The following is a 14,872-nucleotide window of genomic DNA, read 5'->3' as shown; positions in this document are numbered from 1 at the left end:
CCTGCCCTCCCCTCTCCCAGGTTCTGTGGGGCACACTCACCCTGCCTGCCCTCCCCTCTCCCAGGTTCTGTGGGGCACACTCACCCTGCCTGCCCTCCACTCTCCTACCCCGGTCCTGATGCTGGACATGTCCTGACATGGATGCTGAGCCTCAGAGCATCCTCCCTCCCACCCGCTGGCAAGGACCCCTAGGGTGGGTCAGCCAGCTGGTCCCTTGATCATCCTTGCTCCAGGTCTCAGGCTGTTACCTGTGTTCCCACACCACATCCCAGGCACACAGTGCACTCCAGAGCCGCCCAGCCCCGGGGTGCCGGTGGGGGAGGCGAGCTGAGCCGCCTGCAGAAGCGCCACAAGGAAACCATGCAGCCAGGTTCACGTACCGAGTGTCTCTTCAGCGGGTTTGCCCCTACACATAGGTGCATCTACTGAACATACACATGCCTTAGCCACGGGATACTGGAAACTGTGCCACGTGCACCTGGTGGTGCTGAACTAATGCATACAAAAGTGTGGAGGGGTCCGTGGGCCCTCCAAGTCTGCAATTCCTCCTGTCCAGCCACAGGAGGATCCGAGTGTGGGGCTTGGTGGGTAACCTGCCAGGACACACGGCTTTGGCACCTGCCCAGTTTGCTCAGTATGCTGCCAGGTGTGGGAGGATGGACGGGTACCGGAATGCTGTGGGGTGCTCAGGGTGGCAGAGCCCAGCTCAGGTGCTTCGGCTGGACTGTGATCCCAGGCTGAGAGCCAGGGAGAGCTGGAGTGCCCTGCTCCATGCCCGTGGGGTTGTTGTAGGCATGGGGATCAGGCCGTGGCCAATGAAATTATGCTACATGCATTCCTCTCCTGGCAGATGAGGATGTGAGTTAACCCTGGGGGAGGAGGACTTGGAGATTCCCCCATGGAAGTAAAAAGTGCTAGCATCCTGCTGCCAGCTGCCATGCATCACCCATGGGACATCCAGAATGCATTTCGTGAGCAGTTGAGCTGCCCTGGAGTGGCTGTGGTCGGTGAGGGAATGTCCCCTGGGCACAGGATGCCTGCTCCTCCCTGGCTGCATGCTCCAGCAGCTGGGTGAGGTGCCGGGAGCACCCTCAGTCTTCTCCCTGTGCAGCTGGGGCTGGCCAGCAGGGAGGGCACTTCCTGCCTCTCCATGTGGCATGTCCAAAGGCCCAAATATCCATGGAGTCTTTGATTTCACCCCATGATTGCGCAGCCCACTGAGACTTGGTGGCAGCTCCCAGCTCCTCCTGCAGCAGGTGGTGGCTGCTGGTCTGTCCCTGCTCCAGCGAGCACACACCCGCACACGTCCCTTCCCCAGGCGCCTGCCCTGCATGTGGGCCAAGCTTCCTCACGAAGAAAGTCCAGCTGAAGTTTGTCCCCTCCAGCCAGGGAAGAGAAGCTGCTCTGTCCTGGTCCTTGTCACCAGGAACACACTGCATCAATAAATAACCCTCACCCAAGCCTGCGCTCCTCCCGGGCTCAGGCCTGTGAGGAAGCAGGAGGTCTGAGCCATCCCACACCGGGGGGCTTTGCTGTCCATGGGGGTGTCCTCTGAGGCCTCACTGCACAATGAGAACACGAGCAGCCGCTCGGGGTTTATGGCTAAGTCCGAGAGAAGTGGCTTTGGTTTGCATATGGGGCTCCTCTGGGGACAGGGAAGGATGGGGACCAGGACCCGTGGGAGCCAAGGGTCATTCTTCACTGGCTGAGTCCTGGAGGAGGCGATGGATGTCCTGAAAGGAGGGACGATCTTTAGTGTCCCGTCTCCAGCAGCTGAGCATTAGCTTATAGACTGAGTCAGGGCATAGCACGGGCTGGGGAAGGTAGGTCTGCAAAACAAAAGGCAAAAATGGCAAAGAGAATTACTGCCACAGAAACCAAAGTGCAAACTGCTCCTGGAGAGCCCCATTTCTCAGGGTGCCTCATCTCTCCATGACCCAGGTGAGGGCTGTGCTGCCATGTGCCCAGGGGCAAGGTGACTCCCAGATGGCACAGTGAGGCAGCTGGGGACACCTGCCTCTGTCCCCCAGGCCCTAAATGCTGCAGTGGGGTCAGTGTGCAAGCAGTGCCTTGTGCTGTGTAAAGTGCAGGGTTTGCCATGATGGGCCCTTCACCAGGATTCCTTTCCAGAGGAGTTCCTGTCCCATAGCTGCCTCGCAGCCAAGCTCCCTGTCTGGTCACCCTGAAGTCTCTCCTCAGGCCCCTGATGTCCCAGGCATGCCACTGGCCCTCTTGTCCCATGCCATGCCATGCCATGCCATCCCCACCTGCCGGCCCTGGTCCCGGAAGAACTCGCCGGTGTTTTCGATGACCTGCTCGTCAGACATCTGGGAGTAGGGCTGCTCCCGGCAGAGCATGAAGGTCTCCCACAGCGTCACTCCAAACGCCCACACATCACTGGCTGTTGTGAACTTGCCCTGGCCAGAGGGAGCAGAGCAGGGTCAGGCATGGGCTTTACCCCATCCTGAAGTGGAAGATGCTCAGGAATCAAAATCTTGTTCTAGATGCTTCGGAATCCAGATCTGGGCCCAGAGAGGTGCTTGGCCCCACAGACCTGCTTTCTGCCCGGGGCCAGAGCCTCGTGAGCTCCAGGTCTCTCTGGCAGTGACTGCTCTGAGAGCTGGGGTTTGCCAAGGACCCAGCTCCCTACAAAGGTAAAAACCAGCACTGCTCCCTCTTCCAGGTCTGACCACGGCCAGGATAAAATGCCAAGCATCCCTCCTAAAGGATGTCCTGCACTGGGGCATCAAAAATTAGTCCCCACAACCTCAAAAAGCTGCCACCATTCCCACTTTCCCCATGCTTCCCCCCAAATCTGGACTGCGGTGAGCAGAGACCTCGCCATCCCTCCTGCACCCCCCAGCCCAAGGAAACAGGGCAGTGAGCACCCCCAAAGCCATGTCAGTGTGTGTCAGAGGAGCCCCGGCTCCGTGTACCAGCAGGATGCTCTCCCAGGACATCCAGCGGATGGGGAGCACCGCCCGGCCCTGGATGCGGTAGTAGTCCCCGCTGTAGAGGTTCCTGCTCATCCCGAAGTCAGCGATCTTGATTGTGTAGTGCTTCCCCACCAGGCAGTTGCGTGTGGCCAGGTCTCGGTGCACAAAGTTCAGGGACGAGAGGTACTTCATGCCCGAGGCGATCTGGGTGGCCATGAACTGCAGGTCACTGCCAGGGCACACGGGACGAATGAGCAGGAGGAAGGAAGGACAGCAGACAGAAGGTGCCTGGCTCCAGGCAGGGTGTCCCAGGAGCAAGCAGCGTGGCCTGTCCCTGCAATCCCAGGCAGCCCTACCTGACGGTGGGTGTGTGGCCAGCAGTGGGGCTACCTGCCTGCTGGCGGGACAGGAACTGGTTGAGGTCCCCATTCTCCATGTACTCTGTGATCATGCACAAGGGGTCATCTGTGATGCACACCGCCAGCAGCCGGATGATGTTGGGATCCTTCAGCCGCGACATGATCTTGATTTCCTTCAGAAAATCATTCCTTTCCGGAACAGAAACCACACGGATCAGATAGACAGACCCAGAGGGGCATGGAGGTGAGCACAGACTGGCCAAGAGTGCCACCCACCCACACCTCCTGAGGGACCTGTGGGCCCCTTCCCTTGGGACTGGAGAAGATGAGCTCCAGGGTGGGCTTGGCAGGTAGACAAGCTCTAGGGAGCTGGTTAGGACCAAGGATCCTGACATATGACAGCCCAGGATCCCCAAAGAGCTCAGGTGTGTGGTCCTTGCAACTGCACTGAGCGTACAGCTGATGGAGACAGGGGATGCTTTCCAAGCATCCCAGCTCTCCTGGTGAGGCTCTGCAAGGGGGCAGTGCCGAGGTATGTGCCCCCCTCACCCCCTACCTGGCATTCTTGTTGGCATCTGCCCGCAGCATCTTCACAGCCACCAGCACAGGATGGTCAGAGCTGACATCCAAGCCCTCCAGGGCAAGGTCCTTCCCTGTGAACTTCTCCATCCCCTCCACTTCACAGAGGTGAACCTGTGGGAGCAGGGGACAGCCATTACCTCTGCTCAGTGACAGCCTTCCACAGCTCCTGTGAGCTGGGAAGAACTTTGCCTGAGCCCTGCTCGGAGCAGGCCCAATTCCTGTGGCAGTGAATTCCCACTCACCTCCCCAAACTGGCCTTCCCCCAGCTTCTCCTTGAAGGTCAGCAGCTTCCTGGGGAACTCCTCGACAGCCACATCCTTGCCAGAGAGCAGGTCCATGGTGAGGGCTGGCACTGAGTAGGTGTTGCCACCTGTCACACCCTGCAGGTTCACAATGTCGGCCTCTGCGTAGTGTGGAACGCCCTCGGGGACGTTGGCCTGGGATGGCTTTGCGGGGCCACTGCAGCCTGGATGGACACAGCAAGGCCAGCCCTGCCATGGGTGTCCTGCCCTGCAGCCTCTGCTCTCTGGTGGCTGCTCACACTCTGTCCCTGCCTGCCCCAGAGCCCCCACACTGCCCCACAGGGCTGCATTCCTGCAGGCTGCTCTGCTCCTTCCCCACCAACGGCAAACACACTGACCAAGCCCTGAGAACCAGATGAGCAGAGATCAATGCCTGACCTCCAGATCATTGAAGAAGAGGTGCCAGAGCATCCCAAGGATGACAGTGGGACACAGCTTAGTCTGGCAGTGGATGTCGGTGACGGCTCTCAGTCACAGGCTTTGTGTGACCTTCATGTGGGATGCATGGGGGCTTATGTGACCTCTCCCCTCTGTGACAAAATATTTGGAGAGTGGCCAAAAGCTAGGGCTGGGGAGAGGGGGCTACAGCAGGCTCAGTGCATGGTAGATGGCTGTGAGCACACAGGGTGTCCTGGCCCTCACCTTTGTCCTCCTCCCCTGAGGTGAACTCGGGCAGCTTGCGGATCAGGCGGGAGGGCTCCTGGTAGTCGGGTCCCAGGGGGAAGATGCGGTCGTAGGTGGAGCTGGACTCCTGCTCGCTGGAGGAGGAGGAGTGGTTGTGGTTGAACATGCTGGATTCGCTGGGCAGGGAGAGGCTGACCGTCATTTCATCATCCAGCATCCTCCGTGATGCCTGTGATAGCGGGGCAAGGGAGGAGAGAGGTGGGGTTCCCCACAGCATGGACAGGATGGGGTGTTCTCATGTTCCATGGTACCAGGGATGTGCCCAGACTTCTTCTCTAGTGCCTTGTCTCTGGGTTGCAACACCTGCCTGGGTTTGTCCTCATGTTGCCCCCTTCTCTTGTCTGCCTCTATAGAAAAGGGTTTGACTTCATCAGTTCTGTGAGCGACCTTGGTTAGGTGGTGGCTGTGGTGAGAACCCTCCACACTCAGGTTCTCCACATCAGCTTCAGGACAGAGGGATGGACAAACAGGCAAGTCCTAAAGTCACCACCCTGGTCAACTAAGTCCCTTTGCTTGGGAGATGGGTGAGAAGCACAGCCTTTCTGAGAAGGGGAAGAGAGCATCATCAGCCCTTGCATCCCATCTGTTTTCTCCGTGCTGAGCTCCCAGGAGAACCTGCCCAGAATGAGCCCACCACCCCAGAGCACCTCACCCGTCACACCACACTTGCCCACCTTCTCCAGCATCTTCTGCCAGAACTGCCGCCACAGTATGATGACAATGATGGCCACCAGGATGAAGATGATGGCCACCAGGCACCCGATCAGGATGCGTGTGTTGCTGTCGTCTACCTTGAGTGTGGGGTCTAGCCAGAGAAGGGGATAGCAATGACCGGTCACAGTGGGGCGTGGGGAGACCCCCTGCCCCTTTCCTCCATGGGATTGGGCACAGCCCCCACCCAGCAAAGGGTGACATGCTTCCCATGCTTACCGTAAGTGGTGGGGACCACCGGTGCCTCGGCGGGGGGCACTGAGTTGTTGTACATGGCTGCATCTGGCCAGGGAGAAGAGAACATCAGGGTGAGGATGTGGATGCCATAGCCCCTCTATCTCCTTGAGCCTCCCACCCAGGGGAGCCTGGTCCCCACAGAGCTCGTGGCGACGGGTACCTGACTGGAAGGTAATCTCACTGAACATCATCCAGGTGTCAGCGAAGTAATACTGGCACTTGATGGCACTGGCCATGCGGTGGAGCAGGGGCACGGTGACGAAACGGGCGCTGGGGTTCACATCATCCAGCACCAGCACCGAGGAGACGGCGCTGGGCTCCCACTCGCTGGCGTCGGCACGGAAGTAGCACTGGACCTCCTTGAAGATCTTCACACCTTTGGCGAACATGTTGTTGCAGTGGACCTGTGGGGCAGTCTGTCAGCACAGCCACCGAGGGGCACAGGGAGGGCGACAGGGTGGGGGGAGTGTGGACCTTCATGGCAGTGAAGTTCCTGATGCGGTCGAACTCGAAGGTGATCTCCACGTAGCCACCAGCCGTGCTCTCGTTGCGCCAGCCCACGTAGTCGTAGCCCGGCCAGACGTGGTACTCGTGGGTCTGCGTGAAGTCATCCAGCCCCGACACCCCATCTGTCAGCTGGCCCAGGCCCTCTGTCATGCTGGCAGTGCAAGGCGACAGAAGGAGCATGACTCCCACCAGTCCCACAAACCTGCACCACCCAGCACCCCCTGGCAGCTCCTCATGGGCCTCAGGACACTTATGGGGGATTTTGTTCCTGATGTTCTCTCTGGAAAAGGCTGTTGGGTGCTGAACATAGGGTGCAGCTAGAGCAAGTCCAAGGGAAGGGCTGGGGCTTCTTTCCCCATCATACTGTCCCCCTCGTGATGTGCAGCCTTCCCAGGCTTGCCTTGTCTCAAGGACACCGCAAGCATTTGCTCTGCTGAGGATCAGCCTGACAACGCAGGGAAGAAACATGCCCCTGGCCTGCTGCCCAGCACGGCACCCAGTCCTCACCTGTACCCAAAGGCCCCATCGTACACCGAGTCGTTCAGGTAGATGACGGTGCCCCCAGGAAGGACGAGCTGCTGCCCGACTGGCGCATTGTAGGACACCAGCCCGTCTGCAGGGAGGGAAGGGTGAGTCCATGGACACCCTGCCAATCCGGGGTGCTGCAGGACAGACAGCCCCCTCTAGGATGGTCAGCACCCCAGGATGGGCGCTGGGGACACGGGGACAGGCACAGAACCACACCACCCACCCAGCCAGACACAGCCGTACAGCTCCACGCGCAGGCAGACGTTCATGGAGTGGTCAGTGACAGGAAGGAAGCGCACAAAGCGGGCAATAAGGGGCGGCTCCAGGTCCTTGAGGACGATGTCATAGGTGTTGGTGTTTCCATCCAGCACCTGGAGAGAGAGAGAAGCACGGTGGGGATGGGCAGGAGGAGCCTCCTCACCCACCATCCGATGCAGCTCCCACCCACCTCCTCACCTGCTTCCCATGCCGGTTCCTCCAAGACATCCAGCGGGTGCCATCCCGGCTGTAGTTGATTTTATACATGGGGGAAAACTCATTGCCATGGCCCTTGGCGTGGCGCCCCTGGGTGCCCACCAGTGTGATGAAGTGCAGGGCGTGCAGGTCAATCTGCAGGAACTCCTTCAGGTCATTTGGATCCACTGGGGTCTTGGGGCACCAGGCTCCATCACCACCCTCCGAGTCCAGCCTGCGAGCCCAGAGTGGAGGAGCTGTTTGCAGGTGGCCGAGGCCAGCCCCGTGTCCTCCTTCTCCCTCCATGCCAGCCCAGGTCCTGCTGTGGCTGTTGCAGGAGGATGCCCACACTCACCGTCCGTACTTGGCGGCCGTGGAGTCAGACCAGTGGCTGGAGGCTGAGATGTCCTCGTCAGGGATGTGCCCACCTGACATTCCCAGGGGGTACCGACACACCGCTGCAACGACACCGGCAGGGCGCTGAGCAGGAGGGAATCCCTCCCTGGAAATGGCCTGGGCTGGGGCACGTCCACCATGCCCCAGAGCAGCACTCTCCATCCCTCTGGCTACAGAGAGAGGATGAAGCAAGGAGGGGATAATCCTGCTGAAGCAGGCACCTTCCCGAGCAAGTGAAGCCTCTGGCCAGAAGCAGATGCCAGCCCAGCTCCAAGTGAAAGTGGGAAGAAGGGCTGGTGGCTCCAAGGGATGACAGGCACACCAGGCCCTGCCCCCAGGGATCTCCTCAGCCTTACTGGCAAGGCTCTTGGCTGCGGTGGAGAACCTGTGAGCTGGCACTGCTGTCCCCATGCTCCACAGGGCTCACTCCAGAGGCCACTTGGCCAGAAGTCTCACCAGCAGCAACTGTGCCGCGCTGCCCCGCTGCTTCCTGTCCGTGCCTGGGGGAACAAGTGACCAAGACAGGCACTTGTCCTCCCTGCTGACCCCTCAGCTCTCATCACCAGCCTTGCCTCCCAGCCTGGCTGCGAGTGGAAAAGTACCCGGGGTGGCAGGTGGGCTGCACCCCCGAGCGGCAGCCAACTCCCTCAGCTCCGCATCCTCGCTGCTTCACAGGAGTTATTTTTTCACGCCTGGCTGCCAAGAGCACTGCTGAAAGGGCGGCTTGTTTGGCCGTGTTTACTGTCTGGCTGCCGGCTCCAGCCCACCGCGCTCCTGCCACACACCACCCCGAGCAAACACCCGCACCGAGGTGGCAAAGACACTGTGCCTGGGCCACCTCCTACCCCACTGCCCCTGGCTGGCCTGGTACTGCACCTGCAAAGAACCCACCCGCAAAGTGCCACCATCCCTGGGACACCACACACAGGGACCATATCCTACATCAGGCAGGGAAGAGCACATCTTCATCATGAGCATTGGTACAGTGGGAGCATCTCCTCTTGTCTCCTGCTCTTCCTCTTGTGATGCTCTGCAGAGCACAGCTCCCACTGAATTCCCATTTAATTTTTGCCAAACATGGAGCCAGCCCTGTTTTCTTGTCTTGGTAATAACAATCCTAGCCAGGCAAATCCAATTCTGCCAGCCATAGATGTGTGCAGGACAAACAGGATTGCCTCCCTAAGTAAGCAACATGCAACCTCCAGGGAAGACCCAGCTAACTCCTCCCACAGATGGAAGAAGCCTTTGAAGGGGCTTGTTAAAGGGACTCTCTGAGGAAAAGCTAGGAAAACCTGGGCTCTGTCCATCCCTGCAGCACAGGACGGAGCTGAGCCCTGCAGGAACGGCCATCTGAACACACTTGTGCTGCCAGCTGGCGCAGTGTTGTGGTTTCCGAGCAGAAGCCAGGCACCCAGTCAAGCCACTTCACCAAAGCCAGCCTTGGTTTGCTGCAAAACTGCCAGAGAAGGCACAGCCCAGCAGAGAAAACAACAGCTTGGCACCTGGCAGCCTCCAGACTCAGTGAGCCCCCATGGGCAAGGGCTCCACCCAGAGCCCAGGGCTGTAGTGCTCTGCCGTGTCCAGCACCCTGCCAGCTGCCAGGGGCAGAACAGCACCCGTGGCACACAGAGGGGGCTCTGCAGGTCACTGCAGGTGCCCAGGTGAGGTGCAGGACAGCAGAGTGACCAGGCAGGTACAGGACAGGGGGGCCATCACATACTGCTCCCAGAGCTGAGAAAGTCCCAGAAATGGTGGAGATGATGCGAGTCCAAACTTGGCCGTCTGGCAGGAGAAATGAAATTATGACACCTGCAGCCACCTGGTCTGTCTGACTCACCGGGGTTGACCTGTGCTCTGGCAGCATGGGGGACATGCAGCAGCAGCAGCAGCAGCAGCAGCAGGGCCGGTCTGGGGGTGGCCAACATGTTGGCAGTCCTGTGGAGACAGAACCAGGGCTTGTCACACTGAGGCAGCTGAGGAGGGGGCAAACACCAGCCCTGCTTGGGGCAGCCGGCTAAGGATGGGAGCACTTCTGCACAAGACCCCACCTCAACCTCGGAGGAGGAACAGAGCCCCAAGCCTCAGATCTGTGGTGGTAGTCACAGGGGTCCCGGACACCACCCCTGGGAGCCATGGTGTGCCACACCCACACGGAATGGCCACAGGACCCGCAGGAAGCTCCCTGGGCTCTGCCCAGGGCCGGCACTGGCCACCTCCACCGCAGGGCACAAAGGCTCTGGCTGGGCCGCCCACCCCTGGCCGCCTTTGAAAGCAAGAAGTTGCACAACCCCATCATATAAGACAATAATAGCAGGGTGCCAGAGCGGTTTCCTGCCTGCTGGCTCCGGACAGAAGAGAGCAGATAATCACCCGAGATTTACAGGATATTTACTGTGACAGCTCCACACGGCAGAGCGGATCCCAGGGACATGTGTGACACAGAAAGGTGTGACAGAGGGTGTGGGAGGCAGCTGGCACCCTCTGCCTCAAAGGGAGCATGGGATGGGGCTGGAGGGGACCTGGGGGTTGTGGGAACAGGGCTTGGGCCACAGCATGGGGAGAAAAAGGAGCAGTGCTGCTGGGGCTTCTCCTCGGAGAGGACAAGGGGACCTTCCGCAGGACGTGCCTGCCCTTGTGTCAGGGCTGTCACCGCAGCCATCACCTTGGCTCCGGCCAGCCCTCAGCTGCCAGGAGCCCCCAGAGCCCAAGCAGCTCCCACTGTGCCCACACACCTCTGGGTGACCACCATGGGGTTTGGCACCATGTCAGGGGAAGCACCAGAGACACCCCTAAGCATCACCAGCCCTGCCCCAGGCTGCCTGAGCTCCCCTTATCTGCCAAGAAGACACTTCACTCCAACACCAGATGCAATCAGTTCTCCTATTAAAAAAGGCTGTTTTAATCTAGTTTAAATGCACATTAACCTTTGAGAGAGCACCCTACTAATCTGGGGGTTAAAGGGACCACCACTCCTGGCCAAATGGGGACTGGCTGCTGGGGTAAATCCCAGCCCAGTCCACTGCACCAGGGATGTCTGTCCTGTCTGGCACACCTTTGAACCAGCCCAACACCACTGATGCTGCAGATGAATGCATGGTTGTGCCCCTGCATCACCCCATGGCCTTGTCCCCATCACCAAGAGAAAGACTAAACACACCCAAACCAGCTGCCTACATCCTACAAAGCCAGCTGGGAAGTGTTGGATATGGCCAGGGTCAGTGCCCCAGCTGGGGTTTGGCGTGGCAGGCGTGAGACCAGGGCTTGCTGTGGCCACACTAGCACCCAAAGGAGAGCAAAACCCCAGGAACTGCCGCTTGCACTCTGCTAGAAGAAGCTCTCTGCACCCTGCAGACCCCTGCTGGATTCCTGGGGGCCTCTGCCAAACACCACAAGCTCTGCAGGAGGCACAAGTCAACACCTGCACTTGGGATCATTTCCCCTTTTTTCTAATTGTCTTTTCTTGTGTTTTTGTTTTGTTTTGGGGTTTTTTGGTTTTTTGGGTTTTTTGTTTGGTTTGGTTGTTTGGGTTTTGTTTGTTTGTTTGTTTGTTTGTTTTTGAAAAGTACATATGTGGTTGCTTTTTGTTCCCCTATTCCCAGTTAGGAAACTGTAGCTGGTTGCAACTCAGCTACAACTTGGAATTTCAGCTGCATTTCTGAGGCACTCGCAGGAGGCTTCTGTTTTTGATGATGGCCAGTTCCCCCCAACATTAAAATCTTAATTTCCTTCTGCATTCCAAAAAATATCCAGTGATATTTCCCCCCACTATTCTTTCAGGCTGAGTAAACTCTTTAAGCATCAGGATACCAGATGCTGTAATCTCCTGCAGAGAATGCATTTACATTTAGCCTAGCATAGGGAAATCATCCCCACATAGCCAGTGGGAAGTGCTCATTGTTCCTCAGGGGTGTGGGGCTAGGGGACAGTGTGGGGACAGTGACTCAGGCCATGACGCTGAGGGCTAAGGGACACACAGTCAAACACACAGGCAGTACTGGCAGCCCAGCTGGAAATCAGTTTTGTTCCACCAGCCCTGCAAAAGGGATGGCTTTGCAACATTTTGACTGAAAATGTTTGCTGAAATTTTTCAATCGTTGGAAAGTTTTAGTGCAGAGAGTTTTTGAAGCTCCTCCCTGGCACTGCCCTGGCTTCGAGTTTCCCTTGGCTGCTGCTTTTTTGTTGTTTTCCCTTCTTATTTCCCTCCCTCCTTATTCTACTGAAATAACCAAGGGAAATAACTGGGGAAAAAACTAAATCCACGTATGTTAAGCAACAAACCCCACCCGAACCATGGTGCCTCTTGCCATCAGCCCATTCCAGGTGAGGTCCCCAGCTGGGTGAGGTCCCCAGCTCACTTCCCAGGTGGGCACTGCCACCTTTGCTGGCACTGGAGGAGCATCATCCCTGGGGAGGAGCCTGGATGGCAGCAGCCTGCACCCCTTGTGCACACCAGGTCATGGACACGAGTCTGCCAGGACTTCTAGGGCTCCTGTTGCAGAGCCCCTGTCCTCATACGGGGCTGGGGCTGCCGTCCTGCTGGGTGGGACACATCAAAGGCACACTCAGGGAATGCCCCTGAGTGACGACAGGCTCGCTGTGACCCTAGCCCAAGGATGTTTGGATAAGGGGGTTCATGATTCCTGCCCCAGCTGGCACTACAGCCCCCAGCATGCCGTGCCGCCAGCAGCCTTGGCGGGAGCACAGTGCAGCATGCCGGGACCTGTAGTCCTCCTCCCTTCCAAAAATGCCATTTTAGACTTTTTCTGGCCTGGATGCAGCCCCATTTTCTGCAGCAGCAAGCGCCTCCCCAGGCACAGGCTCGCTGGCTCAGCCCGGGGCATCACAGCCGTCCGGGGAGCGAGGAGCAGCCGGCACGTCCCTACAGCTCCAGCTGCCCTGGCGAGTCCTGCCAGGAGCAGGGCTGGGGGCCGAGGACACTGTCCTGTGGGTGCTGCATCCAGCAAGAGCTTTCCCAGCGGCCAAAAGCTCCCAGGCTTGCTCCACACTCCGTGCCACGGCCTCGCCCCGCCGGCAGCAGCATCGCCCCAACACCACCCAGGGCTGGCAGCCGCCAGTGGGCTCCCAGCACCAGCACCGGGGCACGATGCTCACAAGCACCAGAGCAGCAGCCTTGTGCTCCTCTCCCCAGCGTGACCCGGTGCCTAGTCGAGGGACCCTGGGGACAGCAGGGCCTCTCTGGCTGACCAGCTCTGCCAAGAGACACATAGCGGGAGCTGAGGAGGGACACCAGGAAACACTGGCCTGGCACGAGGCACGGGGGGGAAACGCTGGCACTGGGGGCTTACATGGCGAAAAGGGGTCAATGACCACCTCCCCGAGTGAGGACGGTGCCCTGCTGCCGCCCCAGACCCTTCCCAGGCAGGCCCACCCCCCAGCCCCCTACTCAGGCTCCGCCGCAGAGCCCGCTTGCCCCTTATCCCCCCAAATCCCGAGCCTGGGAGGGTCCAACGCGTCCCCAGCAGCCCAGAGCGACTCACCGGAGCGGGGCGGCCACGGCGGGCGGGGTCCTTGCCCCGCGCCCGGGCCGGGGGAGCCAGGTGAGGAGCGAACTTCTCCGGGCTGATGCAAGATGCCTCTGGGAGCTCACTCGCATTCTGTGGATTCCTGGGAGCCGGCCAGAAGTCCCACAATCCTACATCTTGCACATTTGGTTTCAATTAGGGAGCGGAGAGGAGGAGCCAGTCAGCGATCCGGGCTGGCTTTTTGGCAGAGGTTATTTTCCTCAGCCCGAGGGAATGTGCGCAAAGCTATAATTTACAGCAAAACCCATTCATAGTGCAAGAGAAAAAAATAAAAAAGGCCCCGTGGCCAGCAAGGGAACTTAAAGCAATAGGCAACGTTTCACTTTCCAGTGGTTGCCCCGTGGCTGTGGCATGGCACGTGTGTCCAGGACCGTCCTCTTGCACTGTGGGGCCAGGTAGGACACCCCCAAAATGCTGGTGATCGGGACACTCCACAAGACCCCAGAGCTGGCCATGGGGGACCCACAAGGACTCCCCCTCTCCAGGCCCCTGGAGAAGTATTTGGGGCTCCTGCACGGGCACACGTGGCCAGGACAGCAGCCAGAGAGCCAACCTGGCTCAGGGCATGGGCTTAGTGCTCCAACTCCACAAGCTCCACGCAGAGCTGATGGCTTGACATCATTTCCAGGCACTAGCCTGGCACGGCAGCCACCAGCTGTACAACAGGCAGGGACAAAATAATTAATAATACTACTAATACAGTAAAAATGGGCTCACATTAATTTTTGTGCAACAGCAAAAACCACAATTGAAGAACTTTTTCAAGTTTTTTTTTTAGACTGTTTTGGCTGTGTTGAATTCCACACCATGGGAAGGAAGTAGCACGCGCTGGCAGCAGGCCAGCAATTCCCTAAAAGGCTTTCCTGTCTGACTAGACACCCCAAAGCCCCAGGCCTGTAGCCTTACTCCTAAACCAACCCCTTTGCCAGCCTGAAGTCTCCAGACAAACCAGCCCAATCACCAGCAGACACTGGTGACCCTCGTCACTACCACCAGAGAGGGTCTGCAGCACCAGCAGAGCCAGCACTGCCCAGGGTGACAGAGGCAGGGCACAGCTTCCTCTGGGCTGGTAGGGAGCTGATGGGAACAGTGCCCCATGTGCTGCCTCAGATCAGCTGGCAGGGAGAAGCACGGGCTGCCCTACGTGCACACCGGCACAAACACCAGCCAGCTCTGCTCCACTCCCCTCCTGCTACCTGGAATTGCTGCTCAAATAACTTGGCAGCAGCCAGCCCCCAGCGCTCTGTCCAAGGACCTAATGCAAAGATGGTGGTCTGCAAAGCCAAAAAGCCAAAGGCTTTGCCACACACAGCCCAGCCAGCCTGTGGTGAGCCAGCAGCCAGCACAGCACCAGCCAGGACCCCCCACGTGGCCCTGGTGGCCCAGGCACCATGCCCAGGGAACCAAGTGCTTGGCTGAGCCCGAGATGCCCAGCAGCCACTATCTGGGGGGCAAGAGGTGACTTACCCCCGAGGGAGTAGTTTGGATCCCATCCCCAGGCCTGAAAGGGAAAATCCCTCTCCAGGTAGCCACAGAGCAGTGGGAGCCTCTGACCACAGCAGGATCAGGAGAGGAGCTGGCCCAGCTCTCCATTCTTCTTCCCAAACAGGAGGTGAGGCAGCACAGCCAAACAG

At 58.9% G+C, this 14,872-nt stretch overlaps 1 protein-coding gene across 3 annotated transcripts; it reads right to left on the bottom strand.

Moving 5' to 3' along the window:
- Positions 1-346: 346 nt before the first annotated feature.
- DDR2 (discoidin domain receptor tyrosine kinase 2) lies at positions 347-13,354 on the bottom strand. Of its 3 annotated transcripts, XM_063406763.1 has the most exons (17): positions 13,194-13,352; positions 9,533-9,630; positions 7,655-7,757; positions 7,303-7,534; positions 7,070-7,217; positions 6,826-6,931; positions 6,286-6,469; positions 5,972-6,215; positions 5,794-5,856; positions 5,538-5,668; positions 4,822-5,032; positions 4,120-4,343; positions 3,852-3,988; positions 3,293-3,484; positions 2,937-3,165; positions 2,268-2,417; positions 347-1,829 (listed from the first exon to the last, which is right to left on the bottom strand). In XM_063406763.1, the coding sequence occupies exons 1-17, from the start codon at positions 13,307-13,309 to the stop codon at positions 1,692-1,694; spliced, it is 2,706 nt and encodes a 901-aa protein (XP_063262833.1). In that variant the 5' UTR covers positions 13,310-13,352; the 3' UTR covers positions 347-1,691. The 3 variants fall into 3 exon arrangements, with proteins under 3 accessions (XP_063262833.1, XP_063262835.1, XP_063262836.1); XM_063406765.1 differs by lacking the exon at positions 2,268-2,417 and having other exon boundaries at positions 13,194-13,354; XM_063406766.1 differs by lacking the exon at positions 9,533-9,630 and having other exon boundaries at positions 13,194-13,212.
- Positions 13,355-14,872: the final 1,518 nt, after the last annotated feature.

This window comes from Prinia subflava, chromosome 10 (assembly GCF_021018805.1).
Source record: "Prinia subflava isolate CZ2003 ecotype Zambia chromosome 10, Cam_Psub_1.2, whole genome shotgun sequence".
Lineage (NCBI taxonomy): Eukaryota > Metazoa > Chordata > Aves > Passeriformes > Cisticolidae > Prinia > Prinia subflava.
Note: the sequence above shows the minus strand (reverse complement) of the source record. Positions and strands in the feature narration are given on the sequence as shown.

Coding starts and splice junctions, on each gene's coding strand:
- DDR2 (XM_063406763.1), bottom strand. CDS start 13,309: ATGCGAGTGAGCTCCCAGAGGCATCTTGCATCAGCCCGGAGAAGTTCG. Junction 7,218..7,302: donor GGAACCGGCATGGGAAGCAG/GTGAGGAGGTGG, acceptor CTCTCTCTCCAG/GTGCTGGATGGAAACACCAA. Junction 3,485..3,851: donor GATGCCAACAAGAATGCCAG/GTAGGGGGTGAG, acceptor TGTTCCGGAAAG/GAATGATTTTCTGAAGGAAA.